The 25,462-nt window shown below is 40.7% G+C and overlaps 2 protein-coding genes across 2 annotated transcripts; both read right to left on the bottom strand.

Annotated features, from left to right (window-relative positions):
• Positions 1-270: 270 nt before the first annotated feature.
• Positions 271-8,232, bottom strand: LOC144590063 (neuronal acetylcholine receptor subunit alpha-3-like). Its single transcript, XM_078394930.1, has 6 exons — positions 7,948-8,232; positions 7,474-7,613; positions 7,323-7,367; positions 4,926-5,035; positions 3,831-4,806; positions 271-1,394 (listed from the first exon to the last, which is right to left on the bottom strand). The coding sequence occupies exons 1-6, from the start codon at positions 8,006-8,008 to the stop codon at positions 1,272-1,274; spliced, it is 1,455 nt and encodes a 484-aa protein (XP_078251056.1). The 5' UTR covers positions 8,009-8,232; the 3' UTR covers positions 271-1,271.
• A 9,795-nt stretch (positions 8,233-18,027) lies between these two features.
• LOC144590071 (neuronal acetylcholine receptor subunit alpha-3-like) lies at positions 18,028-25,260 on the bottom strand. The gene is made up of 6 exons (XM_078394940.1): positions 24,976-25,260; positions 24,449-24,588; positions 24,298-24,342; positions 22,516-22,625; positions 21,421-22,396; positions 18,028-18,983 (listed from the first exon to the last, which is right to left on the bottom strand). The coding sequence occupies exons 1-6, from the start codon at positions 25,034-25,036 to the stop codon at positions 18,861-18,863; spliced, it is 1,455 nt and encodes a 484-aa protein (XP_078251066.1). The 5' UTR covers positions 25,037-25,260; the 3' UTR covers positions 18,028-18,860.
• Between the last annotated feature and the right edge of the window lie 202 nt (positions 25,261-25,462).

A 25,462-nucleotide genomic window follows, 5' to 3' on the forward strand; every position in this document is an offset into this window, starting at 1 on the left:
TAATTTAAAGATTAATAAACTTTAATAGACATAATATTTCTTTTTTATATGGGAATCTTTTCATTTTCTACTCACTTTTCGTTCTTTTGCAAATTACCATTGTTCACCTCTCCAATAATAAAAAGAGTTTATCTTTATCTCCTCTGCCTACACCTACTATATTTTAATAGCTCATCAGATTTTCTCACAACTGCCAATGTTCCAAGAATTGGACAGGTACATGGATAGGACAGGCTTGGAGGGTTATGGACCGAGCGCAGGCAAGTGGGATTAGGGTAGCTGGGACATTGTTGGCCGGTGTGGGGAAGTTGGGCCGAAGGGCCTGTTTCCACCCTGTGTCACTCTATGACTCTAATTACTCCAGCCTCTCAAGTCTATCTGCATAACTGAAGCACCTCATCCCTGAAATCATGGTGGTAAATCTCTTCTTCATCCTCTCTCACATTTTTCCTAAAGTGTAATGCCCAGAATGGACACAACCTTCTTTGTGACCCAAACAGTATTTTAATAAAGGTTCATTGTAACTTCCTTGCTCTTATACCCCATGTCTCTATTGAAAATCCCTGGACTCCAGATGCCTTTTAATCACTTTCTCAACCTGATTTCAATGAACAACCTGTTTCTAATGAACCATGTACATGGCCCCCCAGGTCTCTCTATTCTTGTGGCACTTGTATAATTGTACACTCTAGTTCGTATTATCTCTTTTTTTATTGCATACTTTATATTTCCCAACATTATATTTTACCTGCTTCCTATCCTTCATTCCACTGGCATGTCTATATCTCGAAGCCTATTATTAACCTCCTCACAGCTCACTACTGCTGTACATTTTGTGTTATTTCCAAATTTGGAAATTATGTGCTATACATCCATGTTCAATCCATTAATATATATTAAGAAAAAAACAGACAGAATCCATGGGATGATTTCATGGTTAATTTAGCTTGCAATGTTAAAAGGGTGCATTTTCATGAAATATTCATCACATCTCTCGCAATATATTTTGGACATGTTCTCCGAGTTTTAGATATGGTAATATGAACAGTAATATAGATGATTTGTGGTTTCATACATAAATGGCCACATGAACAGTGATTTGTTAACAGTCAATCTCTCTACGGTATTAAGGATAGAGATTTCAGTGAAGTAATTTTTAAATTTTTGTAATGTTGTCATGCAATATAGGTTTTGGTATGACATATGAGACTGGTATTGCACACACTGGACTTTAATACCAATGACTTTTATAGGTATCAAATGCTACACAATCATTCTGTAGCCATCAATGGCTGTAGAAACAACCCTGCAGTTCCCAGAACACAAACTAATGTGAAAATCCATAGGAATATCCTGTCGATTACCAGAGCCACATATTTCCAATCATCTTCCACCTGCAAGGCACAAAAATAGAATAAACTATTACCGACCCAGTTCTTAAACATAATTTGTAGAGCAAAAACATGGGATAGGAAAAATTGATTACAAGCAAAATAATTGAAACACTAAAAAAAACATTTCATGTCATTTGTCCGATGCACTTAAACTGACACATACGTAATCTAAAAACGTTTTCCAAGATGTGATGTAATCTCAATAGGCCATTTAGAACTGAGATAGGCCATTTAGAATGGGTAGGCCATTTAGAACTGAGATGAGGAAAAACTTTTTCAGTCAGAGAGTTGTGAATCTGTGGAATTCTCTGCCTCAGAAGGCAGTGGAGGCCAATTCTCTGAATGCATTCAAGGAGAGCTAGATAGAGCTCTTAAGGATAGCGGAGTCAGGGGGTATGGGGAGAAGGCAGGAACAGGGTACTGATTGAGAATGATCAGCCATGATCACATTGAATGGCCTCGAAGGGCCGAATGGCCTCCTCCTGCACCTATTATCTATTGTCTATTGTCAATACACATATTCTTTATTAAACGGACGTTATAAACAAATCAAGGAAATCAACATCAATACTACCGACGAAGGAACTGCAGATGCTGAAATCTTGAGCAAAACGCAAAGTGCTGGTGGATCTCAGTAGGTCAGGCAGCATCTGTGGAGGCAATGCATAAGTTTGAATGAACTGAATCAGTCTAAAGAAGAGTCCTGAACTGAAACATCACTTGTCCATTCCCTTCACAGATATTGCTTGACCTGCTGAGTTCCTCCAGCACTTTGTGTTTAGCATCAATACTGCATTTTGTAATTATTGCGATGTGGACAAAGGTGTCAGAAGCAGCGATCAGATGAATGCACACAAAAGATCTTTTTTGTTGACAATGATTGAGAGATTATTGTGTAGGAAGGAACTGCAGATGCTGGTTTAAACCGAAGATGGACACAAAATGCTGGAATAACTCAGCTGGACAGGCAGCATCTCTGGAGAGAAGAAATGGGTGACGTTTCAAATCGAGCTTCAGTCTGAGGATGGGTCTCGACCCAAAATGTCACCCATTCCTCTCCATAGATGCTGTCTGTCTTGCTGAGTTACTCCAGCATTTTGTGTCTATTGAGAGATTATTATTGGCTAGATGGCTGCAAGAACAATGCAGATCTTCCCTGAATAATTCCATGCGATCTCTCCTTTACCTGGCAGTTGAAGTATTATATCAGTCATCTCTAAACTAGCATCTCTGCAAGCATAGCACAAATGTCAGTGAATGTTTTTAACTCAAACAATGCTACCAAAAGCTGAATATTTCTAGATCTTATGTTTAAGTCTGTAAGCATCTTTTGATAATGGTGTGGTCTAAACGTAGCAGCTGGGTTGGGTCATGATTCCTGAGATTCTGAGCTTTAGAAAAATGGAAGAATGTAATTCTGGAAATGACCCCTATCTGGGTCACATGAAGGCTGAAACCAGTAAATAAAACTCCGATAATCCACGATGCAATTGTCCAGCATTTGGCTCACTGGCTGATGATTCCTGCCCTCACTTTAAGACTCTGGTGGCCCAAAATGCCCATGCCCCCTCTAAACACACAGGGCCCTTAGTTCCCTTGAACCTCACGTAATTTTGTTACCAGCACTCCATTGAATCTCACTTGGACCCAGTTTCCTGCACTATCTTTAAAAGTATTGGTTTTGCTGTAAAATGTATTTTAGAGGGAATGCAAGGTTTACTTGAAATTGGAGAAATCAATATTCATACTCTAATTTTTCTCTAATTTCAAGTAACCCATGCATTCCCTCTGACTCTGCCCCTTTCCCAACCTCGTCATCCTGCTAGTTTCGCTGTTTGTATCCCTTTGTGGCTCTTCCACAGCCAACAATGGATCATTGTGGGCTCCTCCTTTCCTGGGTCATTGGGGTCGTCTCAGATTTGTTCTGTAGCTTTTCATACCTCTATTTTCCCTCCCCCCTGACTCTTATCGTGAAAATGAGTCTGGACCCAAAAAGCCACCTACTCCAGCATTTTGTATCTATCTACAGATGCTGCTTCCTCTTTTGCGGAAGAACATGATTAGTGCCCATATGACAATTACTAATAACTTCAAGAGGCAATTCAGGATTACTGCCTTATCCAGTAAGTGCCTGGACTGTGGAAATCATTGCCTCATGCAGTGATGAAGACATATACGATAGATATATTTATGCGAAGCAAGAATGGCATGTGAGAGAGAAAGGAGTGGAATGTGATGGTGACAGGGTCTGATGCAGTAGAATGGCAGGAGGCACAAGTAATGGCAAAGCCATGGTAGAGTTAATTGGGCTGAACATTCTGATTTATTGTGAATTAGGATATAATTTACATCAAAACATTAAAACAATGAGGTAGTTGGTGTGCACTGCCTTAATCTTACTCAAATAATGGAGACATGCACAACAGATTTACTCACCTCTTTGGCTTCATTCTGACTCCTTGTGTTTTCTGCAATATATTTGATGCTTTCTATTGCCTGTTGGATCTCAAAAGAAGGAACTGAGATACCTGGCTGGCTTTGCAGGTTAGAGGTCACATTGCCCATGGGCTCCTTGCAATATTGGCAGTGGGATTTCGCCTGATCTTTGGCTGCCTTGAAGTCATCATATTCCAGGTGGTTGGAGCATTCATTCCAAGTGCACTTAACCTTCCTTTGGCAGCTTCCTACACTCTTGGGTTTCTTTTCCTCTAAAGGCCTCTTCATCAACATTAATTTAGGTAGAACTTCCAAAAAGACTTTTTGCACCCACCCTGGCATGACGTGGGTAGTTGGCGTCCGGTAGTGGATGTTCAGGACAAAGACTGTTATGATGATCGATAGAGTCACAAAGATCATTGTGAATAAGAGGTACTCGCCAATCAGAGGAATTACTAGTGAGGTGGAAGGGATGGTTTCAGTGATAACCAGCAGAAACACTGTCAAGGAGAGGAGGACAGATATACAGAGAGTGATCTTTGCTCCACAGTCAGAGGGCAGATAGAAAACTAGAATCGTGAGGAAAGAGAGTAACAGGCAGGGAATTATCAGGTTGATAGTGTAAAACAAAGGAAGTCTACGAATGTAGAAAGAATAAGTAATGTCTGGATAAATCTCTTCACAACAATTATACTTAAGTTCATGTTTATATCCAGGGGCATCTATGATCTCCCATTCGCCACTCTCCCAGAAGTCTTTCAGATTTACTTTGGACCCTATGATAGCGAGGTCAATCTTAGCTTTATCGTAGGTCCATGAACCAAATTTCATGGAGCAATTCTGATAGTCAAAAGGAAAATAGGTGATGTCCATTGGACAGGAGCTTTTGAAAATAGCAGGAGGCATCCAGGTAACAGTTCCATCATACTTGAGAAGGGCCTTGTTTTTATCTTCAACTTGGAAATCTCCAAATGCGCTGCAAAGGAGAAGAAGCCAAAAGTAATCAGTTCAACCTACAACACGTGCAGATACAATTATAATTTCTCCCATCAAGCTGATGCACTGATTTTCATTTATTGTTCTTGTGAAACGTACTTGTTATACAGCACAATGTCCGGTTTCCAAATCTTGTCCGATGGAACTCGGATGTACTTGATCCCATCATACTCAACTGGATTCCATCGGAATTTGTAATCATTCCAAATCTGTCAGAAGTACTCAGAAAAGAACGAAAGTGCATTCAGTGTAAGGATCTGTATTGCTTTATCAACAATGTAATTATTTATGAGCTATAATGCACTATTTGTTGATTGATATGGTTTTATGACTTGTTCACTCGACTAATAATCTTGTTCTTCAAAAATGGCACAATATTACAAAGAAAATTAAATTCATAACCTAGCATTGCAGATTATTTCAATTTTAACTTAACATTAATAAAGAGGTGATGGTAATAATTAGTAAAATAAGGAAGGGAATCAGAATTCCTATTGCTGCCATCAACCCACAACCTAAGCAGGGTCTCGACCTGAAACATCACCCATTCCTTCTCTCCAGAGTTGCTGCCTGTCCCGCTGAGTTACTCCATCATTTTGTGTCTGTCTTCTATTACATTGAAGTCAGCCGTGGTTGCAAAGATATTGGTAAGTATTTATTCATCAATATTAGCCTGCAGGATCCTGAGCACTGAGCAAGGAAACATATATGATTCTGTTACTCAGTAATGTCACTTTGCTGCTCTTCTAGAATGAAGTTGCCCAAGAAAACCTCTTGAGTTCTGCGATATAGGTTTCTTCTTTTCTAATGCCACTCACAGTGAAATATCAGTTCCACAGTCTCACTGGCAGTTGCCCCAGCTACTGTGATGTCCTGAAGCTTGCTAACCAGCCAATTATATTGAAAACACTAAACTGCATTTGAATGGCACAATTTACGACTAATGTTTTAAACATGGTTGTGAAACATAAAATAATGGTAGGAAATTGCACAAAAGATTGAGCGGGAAAGTGAAATGAAAATGAACCAATTAAAAGTTAAGGAAAATTCTTATTATTTGAACATCTATTAATTTTTAAAATCTTTATCTGAAAGTATTGTATTCTACAAACACAGTATTAAAAGTATAGGTCTCCTTAAGTTTACAAAATGGTAACAATGCCCTTAGATATATATCATTGAGAACTTACTCCTCAAATGACAAAGCAAAACATTTTCAAGTATGTCATATTTGGACTGACAATTCACTGACTTCCTCGGTTTTTATGTAACACCTGATATTTTACAATTGCGGTGGGTCTCAGAATTGCAATGCCAACACATCACTTGAACTACACCTCCAATCAGAACTAGTTGCTGTTGAGCAAAATGATCCGAGTTTCACTGCAGTTCCTGCCTTGCATTTCTGATCATATCGATTGGGAGGTAGCACAGTCTTATACTTATTTAGACAATAGACAATAGACAATAGGTGCAGGAGTAGGCCATTCAGCCCTTCGAGCCAGCACCGCCATTCAATGCGATCATGGCTGATCACTCTCAATCAGTACCCCGTTCCTGCCTTCTCCCCATACCCCCTTACTCCGCTATCCTTAAGAGCTCTATCCAGCTCTCTCTTGAAAGCATCCAACGAACTGGCCTCCACTGCCTTCTGAGGCAGAGAATTCCACACCTTCACCACCCTCTGACTGAAAAAGTTCTTCCTCGTCTCCGTTCTAAATGGCCTACCCCTTATTCTCAAACTGTGGCCCCTTGTTCTGGACTCCCCCAACATTGGGAACATGTTATCTGCCTCTAATGTGTCCAATCCCCTAATTATCTTATATGTTTCAATAAGATCCCCCCTCATCCTTCTAAATTCCAGTGTATACAAGCCCAATCGCTCCAGCCTTTCAACATACGACAGTCCCGCCATTCCGGGAATTAACCTAGTGAACCTACGCTGCACGCCCTCCATAGCAAGAACATCCTTCCTCAAATTTGGAGACCAAAACTGCACACAGTACTCCAGGTGCGGTCTCACCAGGGCCCGGTACAACTGTAGAAGGACCTCTTTGCTCTTTAGGTTCCCTACTGGTTACTTTGCTGGTTACAGTAACAGAAAAAGTAAATGGCTACATCTGCATTGCTGAAGTTCTAGATTTCTTCTAATGTGGGAAGAGTGAACTGAAACAACTCGTGAGTCTGCTTTTCTGGTGATAAATACTGCTGTGGAACAACCCAAACATTTTTGTTCAGAACATCTTTCCACCAAACCTCTGCTGCGAATATTTCACAATGCATCCGCTTGCTATTGATAATGAAATGAAATGTGATGAAAATAAGCCCAGCAGGCTCACAGAGCCTGGAAGTAATTAGTGAACAGAAACTGCGCCCGGTTCTGCTTCCCGCATACATTCGTGGACCATGTATCGGCCTAACGCAACAGCTGTTACACAAGGGATGTTATTGTTGCACTGGGAAGTACATCTGTACAATGTACCCGATACAACTTACGTGTCGCAGCCAAAGATTTGTCTCCATTATTTGGTTGACTTCATCCTGCCAAAGAGGTGATTGAGATTAAACGAATTAAACTTTAAAATGGCAACAGTCCATTCAAATACACACGTACAGATAAGTTGGCTACACATTTAGACGCACTTACCACTTTGACCAGCTGGGACATGGAGACTTCGAACTGCACTGTCACCGGGTCAGACACATTCTCTACCGGTCTGATGTATTGATTATATCGGCAGAATATCCTCCGGAAAAGACGATCCTCTGATTTGGAGCCAAAGCAATCTGTACACACACACACACACATATATATATATATATATATATATGAACGTCACACATAAAGGGCACAGAATTTTAATTGTAACATTACATTCCACAAACACCAGAAATCACATTCTCTGCAACAATCCGGCTTTTGACTTGTAATGAACTCCTTATTCTCGAAATAAATAAATAAATAAATATATATATATATCAGTTTAACCTCAATTATATATATATAACTGTATATAAAAACTATGTATATATACATATATATATTATATATACATATATATATATATATATATCTATATATAATATGTATATAAAATTGAGGTTAAAATGATCCCCTTACCGTTCATAAGTAAAAGCAAAATTATGAGCATTAATAGATGCGTCTTCTTCAGAGTTGTCATTTGTTCGCTTTGAGGGCAGACTCGCTGCTTTTGGTCGGAGTTGAGGTACCAAGGGCAGTTCTAGTTGGATAGGACTTTCACCCGGACAGCGGAGTCGAAACAAGGCTGATGACAAACAAGCCCCAGGCTCTGCTCTCTCCTTCTGATCTCAGGCTGCTGGCTGCTCGATTCCTCTTCTCCTGTGCCAGATCCGCTCAAGATACTCCGCCTGCGCTCCTCCCCCAGCGTATGCAGACTGCGGGCTGAGAGCAACGCGGGCAATCGCCTAAAGGGAATAGGCTCTTCCCTCTCTCTCTCTCTCTCACACACACACACACACACACACACACCGCCGCCCTTCGGCCCAGCAGGTTCCCACTCTCAAGTTTGGACAAGGTGGTGTGGAGTTTCCTTTTATGGTTTAAAGCACATTTCCTTAGAAAGTGGAAATCATCTGCCGCGTTGTTCGAATCCAAAAGTTGTACCCGAAATATGGCCATATAAAGGATGCTGCAGAGATTATTCTTCAACCATCTCTTGATGTGTGGTGTGTGTATGGAGGAGGCAGATGCATGTTGGCCCCCATCCTTCCTATCCGGGAGGCTAAGAGAGCTGTGCCTCTTGAAACTCAATGAGGGAACTAGAACAGGAAAGCTAAGACCACCTGCCCTTCATCCCCATCCACCATGCTCACTGCCTTCACATATCTACGGTATTAGGTGATCAGGGACTGTTTAGAGAAAACCTTCAGAGAAATGCAGAGTAGTCTACCCTCAATTGTTCCTCATATAACCACGAGACTGTGCTTGCTCTATTCCCCAACCAATAATAAGTTTGGAGGCGACATAAAATTGGTGATGTTGTTGATACCGAGGATAGTCAGATGCTGCAGGATAGCATTGATCAGTCAGCAGAACGGGCAGAGCAACAGAATATGGAATTTACTCCCAATTGCTCCCAGACTCGACCCTGATCTCGGGAGGAGTTGATTTGTGTGAAGTTGCCTATGCCTGTGTGAGTTTCCTCCAGGTGCTCCAAACGTATGTTTGTTGGGTAATTTGGCTTCTGTACATTAGGTTTTGAGGAAGACATTACGAGTTTAGAGGGGATGAGAGGGTGATTTTCATCCTGAGGCTGTTTTGAATCTAAACGTTATTGCCCGAGGGGTTGGTGGAAGTAGGGACTCAGAACAAATGTATCAGGCACACGAATGGACGGCATAGGCATACTGACCAAGTATTGCAAAATTAATTAATATTAATTGAATTATGATAGTCAATATGGACATAGAATGCTGAAGACCAATTTTATGACCTGTGATATAACACCATGACTCTAAGAAGAGAAGATGGTGATATGGTGGCCAGGAAATGGGAAGCCTAGTGATTCTTGAAAGAGGACAAAATCATGAGAGGAATAGATTGGGTAGATGCATAGAGTCTCTTGCCCAGTGTAGGGGAAATGAGGACCAGAGGACATAGGTTCAAGGTGAAGGGGAAAAGATTTAACAGGAATCTGAGGCGTAACTTTTTCACACAAAGGGCGGTGGGTGTATGAAACAAGCTGCCAGAGGAGGTAGTTGAGGCTGGAACTATCTGTATACACTGGAATTTAGAAGGATGAGGGGGGATCTTATTGAAACATATAAGATAATTAGGGGATTGGACACATTAGAGGCAGATAACATGTTCCCAATGTTGGGGGAGTCCAGAACAAGGGGCCACAGTTTGAGAATAAGGGGTAGGCCATTTAGAACGGAGATGAGGAAGAACTTTTTCAGTCAGAGGGTGGTGAAGGTGTGGAATTCTCTGCCTCAGAAGGCAGTGGAGGCCAGTTCGTTGGATGCTTTCAAGAGAGAGCTGGATGGAGCTCTTAGGGATGGCTGAGTGAGGGGGTATGGGGAGAAGGCAGGAACGGGGTACTGATTGATAGTGATCAGCCATGATCGCATTGAATGGCGGTGCTGGCTCGAAGGGCTGAATGGCCTACTCCTGCACCTATTGTCTATTGTCTATTGTCTATTGTCTATCCATCGTTTAAGAAACAGTAAGACAGGTACATGGTTAGGACAGGTTTGGAGGGATATGGACCAAGCACAGGTAGATGGGACTAGTGTAGCTGGGACATATAGCTATATATAGATATATAGACATTAGGTGCAGGAGTAGGCCATTCGGCCCTTCAAGCGAGCACCGCCATTCAATGTGATCATGGCTGATCATCCACAATCAGTACCCCGTTCCTGCCTTCTCCCCATACCCCTTGATTCAGCTAGCCCAAAGAGCTCTATCTAACTCTCTTTTGAATGCATCCAGTGAAATGGCCTCCACTGCCCTCTGAGGCAGAGAATTCCACAAAGTCACAACTCTCTGTGCAAAAAAGTTTTTAGCTGATAAATGGGGTCTAAAAGACACTTGATGGTTGACATGGACACGATGGGTTGAAGGACCTGTTTGTGCTGATGAAGGCATCGGGATTCAATCGGATTTACTCTCCAAACCCAGGGTGTTGCTGTGATCTATAATTGAACTCCCTTTTTTCCAATTTTACTTCCCATCACAAATTTATTGAATAATAGAAGAGCTTTTTTTCATATTTTACCAGACATTTTCTAACTGCACATTTTATCTTGCCAATGTATTTTTAACATGTTGGCCGGTGTGGGCAAGTTGGGCCGAAGGGCCTGTTTTCACATTGTATCACTCTATGACTCTATGACTTTAGGTGGAGTGAACTAGTTAGGTTGGCTCTGTGGCCTAGTTTCATTGGAGTGCCTAAAATAAAACAGAAGATTCTCACAGCTCAGACTATGCTAATATTCCAGATCAAAAACAAAAGGTTTGAAGTTTTGGAAAATGTCTATTTGACCTGAAACGTTAATTATGTGTCTTTCTCCACAGATGCTGCCTGACCTGCTCAGTTTTACAACCATTTTCTGTTTTTATTTTAGGTTTTCAGCATCTGCACTTTATTTGATTTTCATTTGCAGCACTTGGAAACTCTCATTTGCATGGTTTTATGAATAGAAATATATTTAAGTAATGGAGGGCAACCCTTATGTCCAAGATCACCCCTCTGGGCTGTACTGGCCATTGTATCTATTCACCAGTGCGGACCTCCTCAGAAAGGAGGTATGAGTACTTCCCAGAAATATGACCTTTACCATGAGGAAGTTCTTCTTGGAATCCACAGTAAAATGCAAATTGAAGGAGTTTAGTTTAGTTTAATTTAATTTAATTTAGTTTAGTATGTTGTCACATGTCCTGAACATGTACAGTAAAAAGCTTTGGTTGCGTGCTATCCAGTCAGCGGAAAGACAGCACATGATTACATTCATGCCATTTACAGTGTATGGATACATGATATGGGAATAACGTTTAGTGCAAGGTAAAGCAAGCATGATCCGAACAAGGATAGTCCGAGTGTCACCACTGAGGTAGATAATAGTTCAGGACTGCTCTCTGGAAGTGGTAGGATGATTCAGTTGCCTGATAACAACTGAGTGGAAACACTTCCATTTGAGGAACAAGACTGGGCTTATTGACATCTTATTCAGTGAATGCCTGAAGTCTTGGAAAGCCAGCTGGAAAAAAAAATCAAGTTCCACACCTGAATCAAAATATGTGGTGAGTTCGTCCTCAACATAGAACAGTTGACCTGCCTGATGTGGCGAGGAGCAGTGAAATGGTGGAAATTTGCTGTAGTTACTTGGAAAGATCCTGTGGTGAGGAAATAAAAAATCAGAGTGACCTTGACCTCCATGGAGAGAGCAGTCCCCGTTTGAGTTCAAGGTCAAAGGACTTCCTGCCAAATGCTCCATATCTCAGTGACAAGAGCCTTGGAAACTATGAGGTGGTGAATACGTTGTCAATCTGAGAGGTCCAGGTAGGATGTGAGATGCTGCAGGCTCCGTGTTTCCTTGCCTCTAGCCCATCCTACACTGAGTGGCCAATTAAATACATTGCATTAAGAGAAAGCTGGCAGTAGAAATGCTGAGGAAACCACTCACTGCCAGCTGAAGCATATTCTGCAGAATTTGCAAGGGGCCTGAGTAGTTTGAAGTTACTTCTGATGGTGCCTGGTTCAGGTCTTCTGAACTCGTCAGCATGTCTCTTTAAGTGATTGAAAAAGTAACAAGCATTCACTATGGGTCTATCATATATTCAATGACTATCGCCGTGTCTTTAGTTAATGTTGGAACAGGCTGAAACATACAGTGCCCATCAATCAAGCATGGTAGAAGCATGACTGCCACCAGGAGAAACTTAGGCAAATTGACACGTAACGTATGGAGGAGTGTATGGTTCCACTTCACAACTGATGCGCTTTCATTTGGAAATAGTCTCCAGTCTCATCTACTCCAGGCAAAATGGAAAATGAGACGCACAGCAGCTAATAAAGAACAGGTGTAATTTATAGGCCTCTATTCTTATGTGGGTACTTTGAAACCTCATGCTTGGACATTCTGTGTAATTAATTATGAAAGAAGGAACTGAAGATGCTGGTTTAAACCAAAGATAGTCACAGAAAGCTGGAGTAACACAGCGGGACAGGCAGCATCTCTGGAGAGAAGGAATGGGTGATGTTTCGGGTCAAGACCCTTCTTCAGACCCGAAACATCACCCATTCCTTCTCTCCAGAGATGCTGCCTGTCCCGCTGAGTTACTCCAGTTTTTTGTATCTTCTGTATCTGTCTTCTGTATAATTAATTCTCTTTCTGGGATAAAAATAATATGTGGAAGGCTGGGGTCCTAAGCGAACTTCAGTGAAGGAAGTGTTCAAATTTATACCCTGATATTTTGCAAACATTTTACACATGAAACTGCAACTCAGAAACAGGGACATGAACAGAGGGATGAGCAATTGGCAATGAAGAAAAAGAGGAGGCTTCAGCCTATTGTATGATAGGCTTCTCCAACTTTAGATAGTTCCTCTGTCCCTCTCTTCCCCTCCCCCTTCCCAGTTCTCCCTCTATCTTCCTGTCTCCTCCTATATCCTTCCTTTGTCCCGCCCCCCTGACATCAATCTGAAGAAGGGTCTCGACCCGAAACGTCACCCATTCCTTCTCTCCTGAGATGCTGCCTGACCTGCTGAGTTACTCCAGCATTTTGTGAAATAAACACCTTCAGCCTATTGTTCTCACTAATGAGCAAATAACTCACTAAGATCCAAAATTCCTCTCTTGTCTCAGCCAGTTTGTTTTAAAATATATACAGGGAAGTAATTCCAGGCCTCCATTAAGAAAAACATAAATCTTTGATCTTCACTCATTACGCACGACATTTTTTTTGTGCAAAGATAATTGTGAAGAGTTCAGTTTGGTGATGCCACTAGCCATAAAAATACATTCCAATAACTATAAAATATAGTGCCATTTTCCATGAGCAAATTGTTAACAATCATTTCAACGATCACTCTAAAGCAACAATAAATGGCTTTTTGACTGAAGTGTAGATTGTGAATATATCTGTATTCTAAACGACAGACATTCATATACAGCCTTGTAGCCTGTGGACAGAGGCATTCTAATTAGTTGATACCCATTTATTCATTCAATTTTACTCCTGTTTTTGCTCTGTTTAATTACATTCAGCTCTGAACTGGAAAAAAAAGAATTTTCACCTCCATTACTTGGAAGAGCGATATACTGAAAATTAAACATCATGGTGCTTAAGTGCTCAATTTTTGAGTGTTCAAAATATGCAAGTGATCTACAGAATGCGGAGGAAATAGGCCTGCACAATTTGACTCAATGCAATTGCTTCAATCTATTTTGCAACCTATTGTGTGAATTTCAAATCAACTACTTAAAATGATAGTTTTAAGTGTATCATGCGAAGCATGGGAATGTACAATTACATTGTCGCCTCACCTCTGCCAGTATACAGCACAAGAAACTGTTCCCTTACTAAATACTATTTCATTTGAATTTAAATGTAAAGAGTTCTTCCTTGGTATTTGGTCACGATTGCACAATTCTTTTGGCCTCTTGTTTTGGAGCATTTCCGACAAAGATTCATGCTCTGAGCTCATACTCCAGGTTTTAACAAGATGATCACATTGACTGGAGGACAGAGATATTGTCACAGGTCTGAAATCTGTCTTGTTTCAAATGTCAAAATACTGTAGTTTTATTATTTGGGTGTTCTTGGTGGATGGCCAGCTTGTGTCCAACTATATTTGATTATTTCTAGCTGGAGAAAGTCTGCATCTGTTTAGGATACGCGTTATTTGTCTCTTGTGCCAAAGGGTGAGTGAGTCAGCTAATCCACGTGAGTTGTCTAGCTAGACGTAAATGGTAAAATTCTTTCCGTTGTCAAAAATAGTTTTTGGGCTGGGAATAGCAGATGGAGCTTATCATTTAGGAATCAGTATCTGTCCCAATCTTCCCAAAATCTGTTACCTTTTCCCTGAGTAACATTTTGTTTTCAGTTGTAAATATAGCAGTTCAGTCTGTCAGACTAACCAGGTTATGCCGTTAGCTTTGCATGGATTGTTAACTGTGAAGAAAAAAAGAATACGACCTTCATTCATTGAGAATAAGTCCAAGATCGATTAAGTGAAAGTTGGGATAACGTGGAAAAGTGCTAGGAACACTTTTCAACTTTTGAATGATGACATAAAGTGAATGTAAATTTGTACATGCTTGTATCTCTATTACTTGTATATCCTCCCATTACTTCACCTTTTGAACTTTTGAGGCACACCAGATGGGAGTGGGAGGCATGGGATAGAAAGATGAGTGCGAGGTATTATTTAAAGTTGGAGAATTCAACGTTCATACCATTGGGTTGTAAACCACCCAAGCAGAATATGAGGTGCTATTCCTCCAGTTTGTGTGAAGGAGGCCAAGGACAGAAAGGTCAATATGGGTATAGGAAGGGGAATTAAAAGGGTTAGCAACTGGGAGATCCAGCAGAAGCACAAATTCTTTTGGACTATCTCTGATACCTCCCTCCCTTTCTTGATCCCTCTATCTCCATCACAGATTATGTACTGGTGTCTACAATAAACCAACTGACTCCCAATTACCTTGACGACACCTCCTCCCACCCTGCCTCTGGCAAGGATGCCATCCCTAACTTTCAATTTCTCTATCTCCAATGCATCTGCTCCCATGATGGGGCTTTCTACTCCGGGACATCTGAGATGTTCTGTCTTCAGTAAACACGGTTCCCCCCTGCAGTTGTAGATGGAGCCTTCACCCATGTCTCCTCTATATTCCATAGATCTGCTTTCACACCCCCAGATGGCATACGGATAAAGTTCCCCTGGTCCCCATCTTTCATCCCATCAGCCCCTGTATCCAAAACATCCAAAACACACTCCAAAGACGTACATGTATGTAGGTTAATTGGCTGGGTAAATGTTAAAAAAAAAAAAATTGTCCCTAGTGGGTGTAGGATAGTGTTAATGTACGGGGATCGCTGGGCGGCACGGACTTGGAGGACCGAAAAGGCCTGTTTCCGGCTGTATATATATGATGATGATGATGATGATTTCTGTCACCTTCATTGTGATCCCACCACTTCACATTTTCTCACCGCACACCTTTCTGTTTTGCATAGAGACCTCTCCCTCCACACTTCTTGGTTCACATTTTCCTTCCCATCACAACCCATCCTCTTCCCAGGTACTTCCCCCTGCAACCACAGGAGAAGTAACACCTGTCCTTACACATCATCTCTGAATTCCATCCATGACCGCAACAGCCCAGCCAGATGAAATTGAGGTTCATGTGCACATCTTAAAACCTTGTCTACTGTGTTCAGTGCTCTCGATGTGACATCCTTTACATAGATGAGACCAAGTCTTTGGATTGAACTTACATTGCCAAAGCTGTGATGCAACTGCACTACCCGCTGTGCCACTGCGATCCCATTTCATGTCCAGCCTAGACAAGACATAAACTGCTGGAGTAACTCAACGGGTCAGGAAGAAACTCTGGAGAACATGGATAGGTGGCCTTTCGGGTCGGGACTCCTCTTCAGTCTTCCACACCCTTCAGAATTGACTCCAACTGACACGTGTATGTTATCCATCTGGATGATGGAAATTATAACTTTGTGGCCAAGTTTGCGAATGATGCAAAGATAGGTGGAGGGGTAGGTAGTTTTGTGTTAGCAGGGAGTCTGCAGAATGACTTGGACGGTTGAAAGAGTGGGCAAAGAAGAGGCAAATAGTGTAGCAAATTGCATGGTCATGAATTTTGGTAGAAGGAATAAAGGTGTGCACTACTTTCAAAATGTGGAGAGGATTCAGAAATTGGAGGTGCAAGAGGACTTGGGAGTGCTGGATAGGATTCCCAAAATGTTAATTTGTAGGTTGACTTGGTAGTAAGGAATGCAAATGAAATGTTCGCATTTATTTCGAGATGACTAGACTTAAAAGCAAGGATGTAATGTTGAGGCTTTTTTTTTCAGGTGCTGGTCAGACCACATTTTGGCGTATTGTGAAGAGTTTTGGGTTCCATATTTGAGGAAGGAAGATGTGTAGGTGTTGGAGAGGGTCCTTAGGAGGTTTATGAGAATGATCCCCGGGATGATTGGGTTATTGTATGAGGAGCGTTTGATGCCAGTATTTACTGGTTTAGAAGGATGAGTGGAGGATCTCATTAAAACTTAATGGAAGGTCTGGATAGAGTGGATGTGGAGAAGATGTTTCTAGTAGTGGGCGAGTCAGAGGACACAGCATCAGAATAAAAGGAGGTACGTTTAAAATGGAGATGAGGAGGAATTTCTTGAAGCAAAGGGTGGAATTCATTGCCACAGACAGCTATGGAGACTAGGTCATTGAGTATTTTTGACATGGAGATTGATAGGTTCTTGATTAGTAAAGGCGTCAAAGGTTACGGGAAGAAGGCAAGAGAATGGGGTTGAGAGGAATAAATAGATCAGCCATGATTGAATGGAGTAGCAGACTTGATTGGCCAAATGGCCTAATTCTGCTCCTATGTCATGATCTTAGAATCTTATTCTTTGTAATAGTGTGTAAAAAATGCATAACTTTTCAGGATGTGGGGATTTTAGGTAACACCAGCATTAATAGTCAAGACCTACAGCCCCTGAACAGAGTGGTTTACTGCACCATGAGTCAAGCATGTCTCTAGCTCTGGTGTCATGTATATGTCAGACCAGGTAAGGATGGCAGATACTGCCTGACCTTGCTGGATTCCTCCAGTAGTTTGTATTTGCCAGATTGCCAGGTTTGGTGATGGCGCAGTGGTTAAGCTGTCAGACTAATGATCCAAAGGGGTTGATCAATAAACCCCAAAATTTAAATCAAATGGGAAATGTAAATACAAGAATTAAATCATTCTAATACTTCTTCTGATTAGGGCAGTTAAGCATAGGCAATAAATACCAGCCGTGCCAGTGATATCCACATGTCATGGATGGATTGAAAGGTGCATGAAAAAGAACGATTACTTGGGAAATCAACAGGAAAGCTTTAGGTACTCTTACAACATTGACCTTGTGATATTATAAAGGAGGAAGCATTGCAAAATATTGTTTATAAAAATAAGATGCACAATGTATTTCAGATATATAATGTGTTCAGTGTGCACATTTTAAAGACTGAAACCGGCATTGCTACCTACTAATTTAAAGATTAATAAATTTTAATAGACATAATATTTCTTTTTTATATGGGAATCTTTTCATTTTCTACTCACTTTTCGTTCTTTTGCAAATTACCATTGTTCACCTCTCCAATAATAAAAAGAGTTTATCTTTATCTCCTCTGCCTACACCTACTATATTTTAATAGCTCATCAGATTTTCTCACAACTGCCAATGTTCCAAGAATTGGACAGGTACATGGATAGGACAGGCTTGGAGGGTTATGGACCGAGCGCAGGCAAGTGGGATTAGGGTAGCTGGGACATTGTTGGCCGGTGTGGGGAAGTTGGGCCGAAGGGCCTGTTTCCACCCTGTGCCGCTCTATGACTCTAATTACTCCAGCCTCTCAAGTCTACCTGCATAACTGAAGCACCTCATCCCTGAAATCATGGTGGTAAATCTCTTCTTCATCCTCTCTCACATTTTTCCTAAAGTGTAATGCCCAGAATGGACACAACCTTCTTTGTGACCCAAACAGTATTTTAATAAAGGTTCATTGTAACTTCCTTGCTCTTATACCCCATGTCTCTATTGAAAATCCCTGGACTCCAGATGCCTTTTAATCACTTTCTCAACCTGATTTCAATGAACAACCTGTTTCTAATGAACCATGTACATGGCCCCCCAGGTCTCTCTATTCTTGTGGCACTTGTATAATTGTACACTCTAGTTCGTATTATCTCTTTTTTTTATTGCATACTTTATATTTCCCAACATTATATTTTACCTGCTTCCTATCCTTCATTCCACTGGCATGTCTATATCTCGAAGCCTATTATTAACCTCCTCACAGCTCACTACTTCTGTACATTTTGTGTTATTTCCAAATTTGGAAATTATGTGCTATACATCCATGTTCAATCCATTAATATATATTAAGAAAAAAACAGACAGAATCCATGGGATGATTTCATGGTTAATTTAGCTTGCAATGTTAAAAGGGTGCATTTTCATGAAATATTCATCACATCTCTCGCAATATATTCTGGACATGTTCTCCGAGTTTTAGATATGGTAATATGAACAGTAATATAGATGATTTGTGGTTTCATACATAAATGGCCACATGAACAGTGATTTGTTAACAGTCAATCTCTCCACGGTATTAAGGATAGAGATTTCAGTGAAGTAATTTTTAAATTTTTGTAATGTTGTCATGCAATATAGGTTTTGGTATGACATATGAGACTGGTATTGCACACACTGGACTTTAATACCAATGACTTTTATAGGTATCAAATGCTACACAATCATTCTGTAGCCATCAATGGCTGTAGAAACAACCCTGCAGTTCCCAGAACACAAACTAATGTGAAAATCCATAGGAATATCCTGTCGATTACCAGAGCCACATATTTCCAATCATCTTCCACCTGCAAGGCACAAAAATAGAATAAACTATTACCGACCCAGTTCTTAAACATAATTTGTAGAGCAAAAACATGGGATAGGAAAAATTGATTACAAGCAAAATAATTGAAACACTAAAAAAAACATTTCATGTCATTTGTCCGATGCACTTAAACTGACACATACGTAATCTAAAAACGTTTTCCAAGATGTGATGTAATCTCAATAGGCCATTTAGAACTGAGATAGGCCATTTAGAATGGGTAGGCCATTTAGAACTGAGATGAGGAAAAACTTTTTCAGTCAGAGAGTTGTGAATCTGTGGAATTCTCTGCCTCAGAAGGCAGTGGAGGCCAATTCTCTGAATGCATTCAAGGGAGAGCTAGATAGAGCTCTTAAGGATAGCGGAGTCAGGGGGTATGGGGAGAAGGCAGGAACAGGGTACTGATTGAGAATGATCAGCCATGATCACATTGAATGGCCTCGAAGGGCCGAATGGCCTCCTCCTGCACCTATTATCTATTGTCTATTGTCAATACACATATTCTTTATTAAACGGACGTTATAAACAAATCAAGGAAATCAACATCAATACTACCGACGAAGGAACTGCAGATGCTGAAATCTTGAACAAAACGCAAAGTGCTGGTGGATCTCAGTAGGTCAGGCAGCATCTGTGGAGGCAATGCATAAGTTTGAATGAACTGAATCAGTCTAAAGAAGAGTCCTGAACTGAAACATCACTTGACCATTCCCTTCACAGATGTTGCTTGACCTGCTGAGTTCCTCCAGCACTTTGTGTTTAGCATCAATACTGCATTTTGTAATTATTGCGATGTGGACAAAGGTGTCAGAAGCAGCGATCAGATGAATGCACACAAAAGATCTTTTTTGTTGACAATGATTGAGAGATTATTGTGTAGGAAGGAACTGCAGATGCTGGTTTAAACCAAAGATGGACACAAAATGCTGGAATAACTCAGCTGGACAGGGAGCATCTCTGGAGAGAAGAAATGGGTGACGTTTCAAATCGAGCTTCAGTCTGAGGATGGGTCTCGACCCAAAATGTCACCCATTCCTCTCCAGAGATGCTGTCTGTCTTGCTGAGTTACTCCAGCATTTTGTGTCTATTGAGAGATTATTATTGGCTAGATGGCTGCAAGAACAATGCAGATCTTCCCTGAATAATTCCATGCGATCTCTCCTTTACCTGGCAGTTGAAGTATTATATCAGTCATCTCTAAACTAGCATCTCTGCAAGCATAGCACAAATGTCAGTGAATGTTTTTAACTCAAACAATGCTACCAAAAGCTGAATATTTCTAGATCTTATGTTTAAGTCTGTAAGCATCTTTTGATAATGGTGTGGTCTAAACGTAGCAGCTGGGTTGGGTCATGATTCCTGAGATTCTGAGCTTTAGAAAAATGGAAGAATGTAATTCTGGAAATGACCCCTATCTGGGTCACATGAAGGCTGAAACCAGTAAATAAAACTCCGATAATCCACGATGCAATTGTCCAGCATTTGGCTCACTGGCTGATGATTCCTGCCCTCACTTTAAGACTCTGGTGGCCCAAAATGCCCATGCCCCCTCTAAACACACAGGGCCCTTAGTTCCCTTGAACCTCACGTAATTTTGTTACCAGCACTCCATTGAATCTCACTTGGACCCAGTTTCCTGCACTATCTTTAAACGTATTGGTTTTGCTGTAAAATGTATTTTAGAGGGAATGCAAGGTTTACTTGAAATTGGAGAAATCAATATTCATACTCTAATTTTTCTCTAATTTCAAGTAACCCATGCATTCCCTCTGACTCTGCCCCTTTCCCAACCTCGTCATCCTGCTAGTTTCGCTGTTTGTATCCCTTTGTGGCTCTTCCACAGCCAACAATGGATCATTGTGGGCTCCTCCTTTCCTGGGTCATTGGGGTCGTCTCAGATTTGTTCTGTAGCTTTTCATACCTCTATTTTCCCTCCCCCCTGACTCTTATCGTGAAAATGAGTCTGGACCCAAAAAGCCACCTACTCCAGCATTTTGTATCTATCTACAGATGCTGCTTCCTCTTTTGCGGAAGAACATGATTAGTGCCCATATGACAATTACTAATAACTTCAAGAGGCAATTCAGGATTACTGCCTTATCCAGTAAGTGCCTGGACTGTGGAAATCATTGCCTCATGCAGTGATGAAGACATATACGATAGATATATTTATGCGAAGCAAGAATGGCATGTGAGAGAGAAAGGAGTGGAATGTGATGGTGACAGGGTCTGATGCAGTAGAATGGCAGGAGGCACAAGTAATGGCAAAGCCATGGTAGAGTTAATTGGGCTGAACATTCTGATTTATTGTGAATTAGGATATAATTTACATCAAAACATTAAAACAATGAGGTGGTTGGTGTGCACTGCCTTAATCTTACTCAAATAATGGAGACATGCACAACAGATTTACTCACCTCTTTGGCTTCATTCTGACTCCTTGTGTTTTCTGCAATATATTTGATGCTTTCTATTGCCTGTTGGATCTCAAAAGAAGGAACTGAGATACCTGGCTGGCTTTGCAGGTTAGAGGTCACATTGCCCATGGGCTCCTTGCAATATTGGCAGTGGGATTTCGCCTGATCTTTGGCTGCCTTGAAGTCATCATATTCCAGGTGGTTGGAGCATTCATTCCAAGTGCACTTAACCTTCCTTTGGCAGCTTCCTACACTCTTGGGTTTCTTTTCCTCTAAAGGCCTCTTCATCAACATTAATTTAGGTAGAACTTCCAAAAAGACTTTTTGCACCCACCCTGGCATGACGTGGGTAGTTGGCGTCCGGTAGTGGATGTTCAGGACAAAGACTGTTATGATGATCGATAGAGTCACAAAGATCATTGTGAATAAGAGGTACTCGCCAATCAGAGGAATTACTAGTGAGGTGGAAGGGATGGTTTCAGTGATAACCAGCAGAAACACTGTCAAGGAGAGGAGGACAGATATACAGAGAGTGATCTTTTCTCCACAGTCAGAGGGCAGATAGAAAACTAGAATCGTGAGGAAAGAGAGTAACAGGCAGGGAATTATCAGGTTGATAGTGTAAAACAAAGGAAGTCTACGAATGTAGAAAGAATAAGTAATGTCTGGATAAATCTCTTCACAACAATTATACTTAAGTTCATGTTTATATCCAGGGGCATCTATGATCTCCCATTCGCCACTCTCCCAGAAGTCTTTCAGATTTACTTTGGACCCTATGATAGCGAGGTCAATCTTAGCTTTATCGTAGGTCCATGAACCAAATTTCATGGAGCAATTCTGATAGTCAAAAGGAAAATAGGTGATGTCCATTGGACAGGAGCTTTTGAAAATAGCAGGAGGCATCCAGGTAACAGTTCCATCATACTTGAGAAGGGCCTTGTTTTTATCTTCAACTTGGAAATCTCCAAATGCGCTGCAAAGGAGAAGAAGCCAAAAGTAATCAGTTCAACCTACAACACGTGCAGATACAATTATAATTTCTCCCATCAAGCTGATGCACTGATTTTCATTTATTGTTCTTGTGAAACGTACTTGTTATACAGCACAATGTCCGGTTTCCAAATCTTGTCCGATGGAACTCGGATGTACTTGATCCCATCATACTCAACTGGATTCCATCGGAATTTGTAATCATTCCAAATCTGTCAGAAGTACTCAGAAAAGAACGAAAGTGCATTCAGTGTAAGGATCTGTATTGCTTTATCAACAATGTAATTATTTATGAGCTATAATGCACTATTTGTTGATTGATATGGTTTTATGACTTGTTCACTCGACTAATAATCTTGTTCTTCAAAAATGGCACAATATTACAAAGAAAATTAAATTCATAACCTAGCATTGCAGATTATTTCAATTTTAACTTAACATTAATAAAGAGGTGATGGTAATAATTAGTAAAATAAGGAAGGGAATCAGAATTCCTATTGCTGCCATCAACCCACAACCTAAGCAGGGTCTCGACCTGAAACATCACCCATTCCTTCTCTCCAGAGTTGCTGCCTGTCCCGCTGAGTTACTCCATCATTTTGTGTCTGTCTTCTATTACATTGAAGTCAGCCGTAGTTGCAAAGATATTGGTAAGTATTTATTCATCAATATTAGCCTGCAGGATCCTGAGCACTGAGCAAGGAAACATATATGATTCTGTTACTCAGTAATGTCACTTTGCTGCTCTTCTAGAATGAAGTTGCCCAAGAAAACCTCTTGAGTTCTGCGATATAGGTTTCTTCTTTTCTAATGCCACTCACAGTGAAATATCAGTTCCACAGTCTCACTGGCAGTTGCCCCAGCTACTGTGATGTCCTGAAGCTTGCTAACCAGCCAATTATATTGAAAACACTAAACTGCATTTGAATGGCACAATTTACGACTAATGTTTTAAACATGGTTGTGAAACATAAAATAATGGTAGGAAATTGCACAAAAGATTGAGCGGGAAAGTGAAATGAAAATGAACCAATTAAAAGTTAAGGAAAATTCTTATTATTTGAACATCTATTAATTTTTAAAATCTTTATCTGAAAGTATTGTATTCTACAAACACAGTATTAAAAGTATAGGTCTCCTTAAGTTTACAAAATGGTAACAATGCCCTTAGATATATATCATTGAGAACTTACTCCTCAAATGACAAAGCAAAACATTTTCAAGTATGTCATATTTGGACTGACAATTCACTGACTTCCTCGGTTTTTATGTAACACCTGATATTTTACAATTGCGGTGGGTCTCAGAATTGCAATGCCAACACATCACTTGAACTACACCTCCAATCAGAACTAGTTGCTGTTGAGCAAAATGATCCGAGTTTCACTGCAGTTCCTGCCTTGCATTTCTGATCATATCGATTGGGAGGTAGCACAGTCTTATACTTATTTAGGTTCCCTACTGGTTACTTTGCTGGTTACAGTAACAGAAAAAGTAAATGGCTACATCTGCATTGCTGAAGTTCTAGATTTCTTCTAATGTGGGAAGAGTGAACTGAAACAACTCGTGAGTCTGCTTTTCTGGTGATAAATACTGCTGTGGAACAACCCAAACATTTTTGTTCAGAACATCTTTCCACCGAACCTCTGCTGCGAATATTTCACAATGCATCCGCTTGCTATTGATAATGAAATGAAATGTGATGAAAATAAGCCCAGCAGGCTCACAGAGCCTGGAAGTAATCAGTGAACAGAAACTGCGCCCGGTTCTGCTTCCCGCATACATTCGTGGACCATGTATCGGCCTAACGCAACAGCTGTTACACGAGGGATGTTATTGTTGCACTGGGAAGTACATCTGTACAATGTACCCGATACAACTTACGTGTCGCAGCCAAAGATTTGTCTCCATTATTTGGTTAACTTCATCCTGCCAAAGAGGTGATTGAGATTAAACGAATTAAACTTTAAAATGGCAACAGTCCATTCAAATACACACGTACAGATAAGTTGGCTACACATTTAGACGCACTTACCACTTTGACCAGCTGGGACATGGAGACTTCGAACTGCACTGTCACCGGGTCAGACACATTCTCTACCGGTCTGATGTATTGATTATATCGGCGGAATATCCTCCGGAAAAGACGATCCTCTGATTTGGAGCCAAAGCAATCTGTACACACACACACACACACACACACACACACACACACACACACATATATATATATATATATATATATATATATATGAACGTCACACATAAAGGGCACAGAATTTTAATTGTAACATCACATTCCACAAACACCAGAAATCACATTCTCTGCAACAATCCGGCTTTTGACTTGTAATGGACTCCTTATTCTCGAAATAAATAAATAAATAAATATATATATATATATCAGTTTAACCTCAATTATATATATATAACTGTATATAAAAACTATGTATATATACATATATATATTATATATACATATATATATTATATATACATATATATATATATATATCTATATATAATATGTATATAAAATTGAGGTTAAAATGATCCCCTTACCGTTCATAAGTAAAAGCAAAATTATGAGCATTAATAGATGCGTCTTCTTCAGAGTTGTCATTTGTTCGCTTTGAGGGCAGACTCGCTGCTTTTGGTCGGAGTTGAGGTACCAAGGGCAGTTCTAGTTGGATAGGACTTTCACCCGGACAGCGGAGTCGAAACAAGGCTGATGACAAACAAGCCCCAGGCTCTGCTCTCTCCTTCTGATCTCAGGCTGCTGGCTGCTCGATTCCTCTTCTCCTGTGCCAGATCCGCTCAAGATACTCCGCCTGCGCTCCTCCCCCAGCGTATGCAGACTGCGGGCTGAGAGCAACGCGGGCAATCGCCTAAAGGGAATAGGCTCTTCCCTCTCTCTCACACACACCGCCGCCCTTCGGCCCAGCAGGTTCCCACTCTCAAGTTTGGACAAGGTGGTGTGGAGTTTCCTTTTATGGTTTAAAGCACATTTCCTTAGAAAGTGGAAATCATCTGCCGCGTTGTTCGAATC

Source organism: Rhinoraja longicauda, chromosome 3 (genome assembly GCF_053455715.1).
Source record: "Rhinoraja longicauda isolate Sanriku21f chromosome 3, sRhiLon1.1, whole genome shotgun sequence".
NCBI lineage: Eukaryota > Metazoa > Chordata > Chondrichthyes > Rajiformes > Arhynchobatidae > Rhinoraja > Rhinoraja longicauda.

What these genes read in the sequence shown, in the direction of transcription:
- LOC144590063 (XM_078394930.1), bottom strand. Translation starts at nt 8,008, where the DNA reads ATGACAACTCTGAAGAAGACGCATCTATTAATGCTCATAATTTTGCTT. An exon ending in TGTCCCAGCTGGTCAAAGTG is followed by an intron (nt 7,368 to 7,473) that starts GTAAGTGCGTCT and finishes CCTCTTTGGCAG; the next exon opens with GATGAAGTCAACCAAATAAT. An exon ending in CAAATCTTTGGCTGCGACAC is followed by an intron (nt 5,036 to 7,322) that starts GTAAGTTGTATC and finishes TACTTCTGACAG; the next exon opens with ATTTGGAATGATTACAAATT.
- LOC144590071 (XM_078394940.1), bottom strand. Translation starts at nt 25,036, where the DNA reads ATGACAACTCTGAAGAAGACGCATCTATTAATGCTCATAATTTTGCTT. An exon ending in CAAATCTTTGGCTGCGACAC is followed by an intron (nt 22,626 to 24,297) that starts GTAAGTTGTATC and finishes TACTTCTGACAG; the next exon opens with ATTTGGAATGATTACAAATT. An exon ending in GTCAGAATGAAGCCAAAGAG is followed by an intron (nt 18,984 to 21,420) that starts GTGAGTAAATCT and finishes TGTGCCTTGCAG; the next exon opens with GTGGAAGATGATTGGAAATA.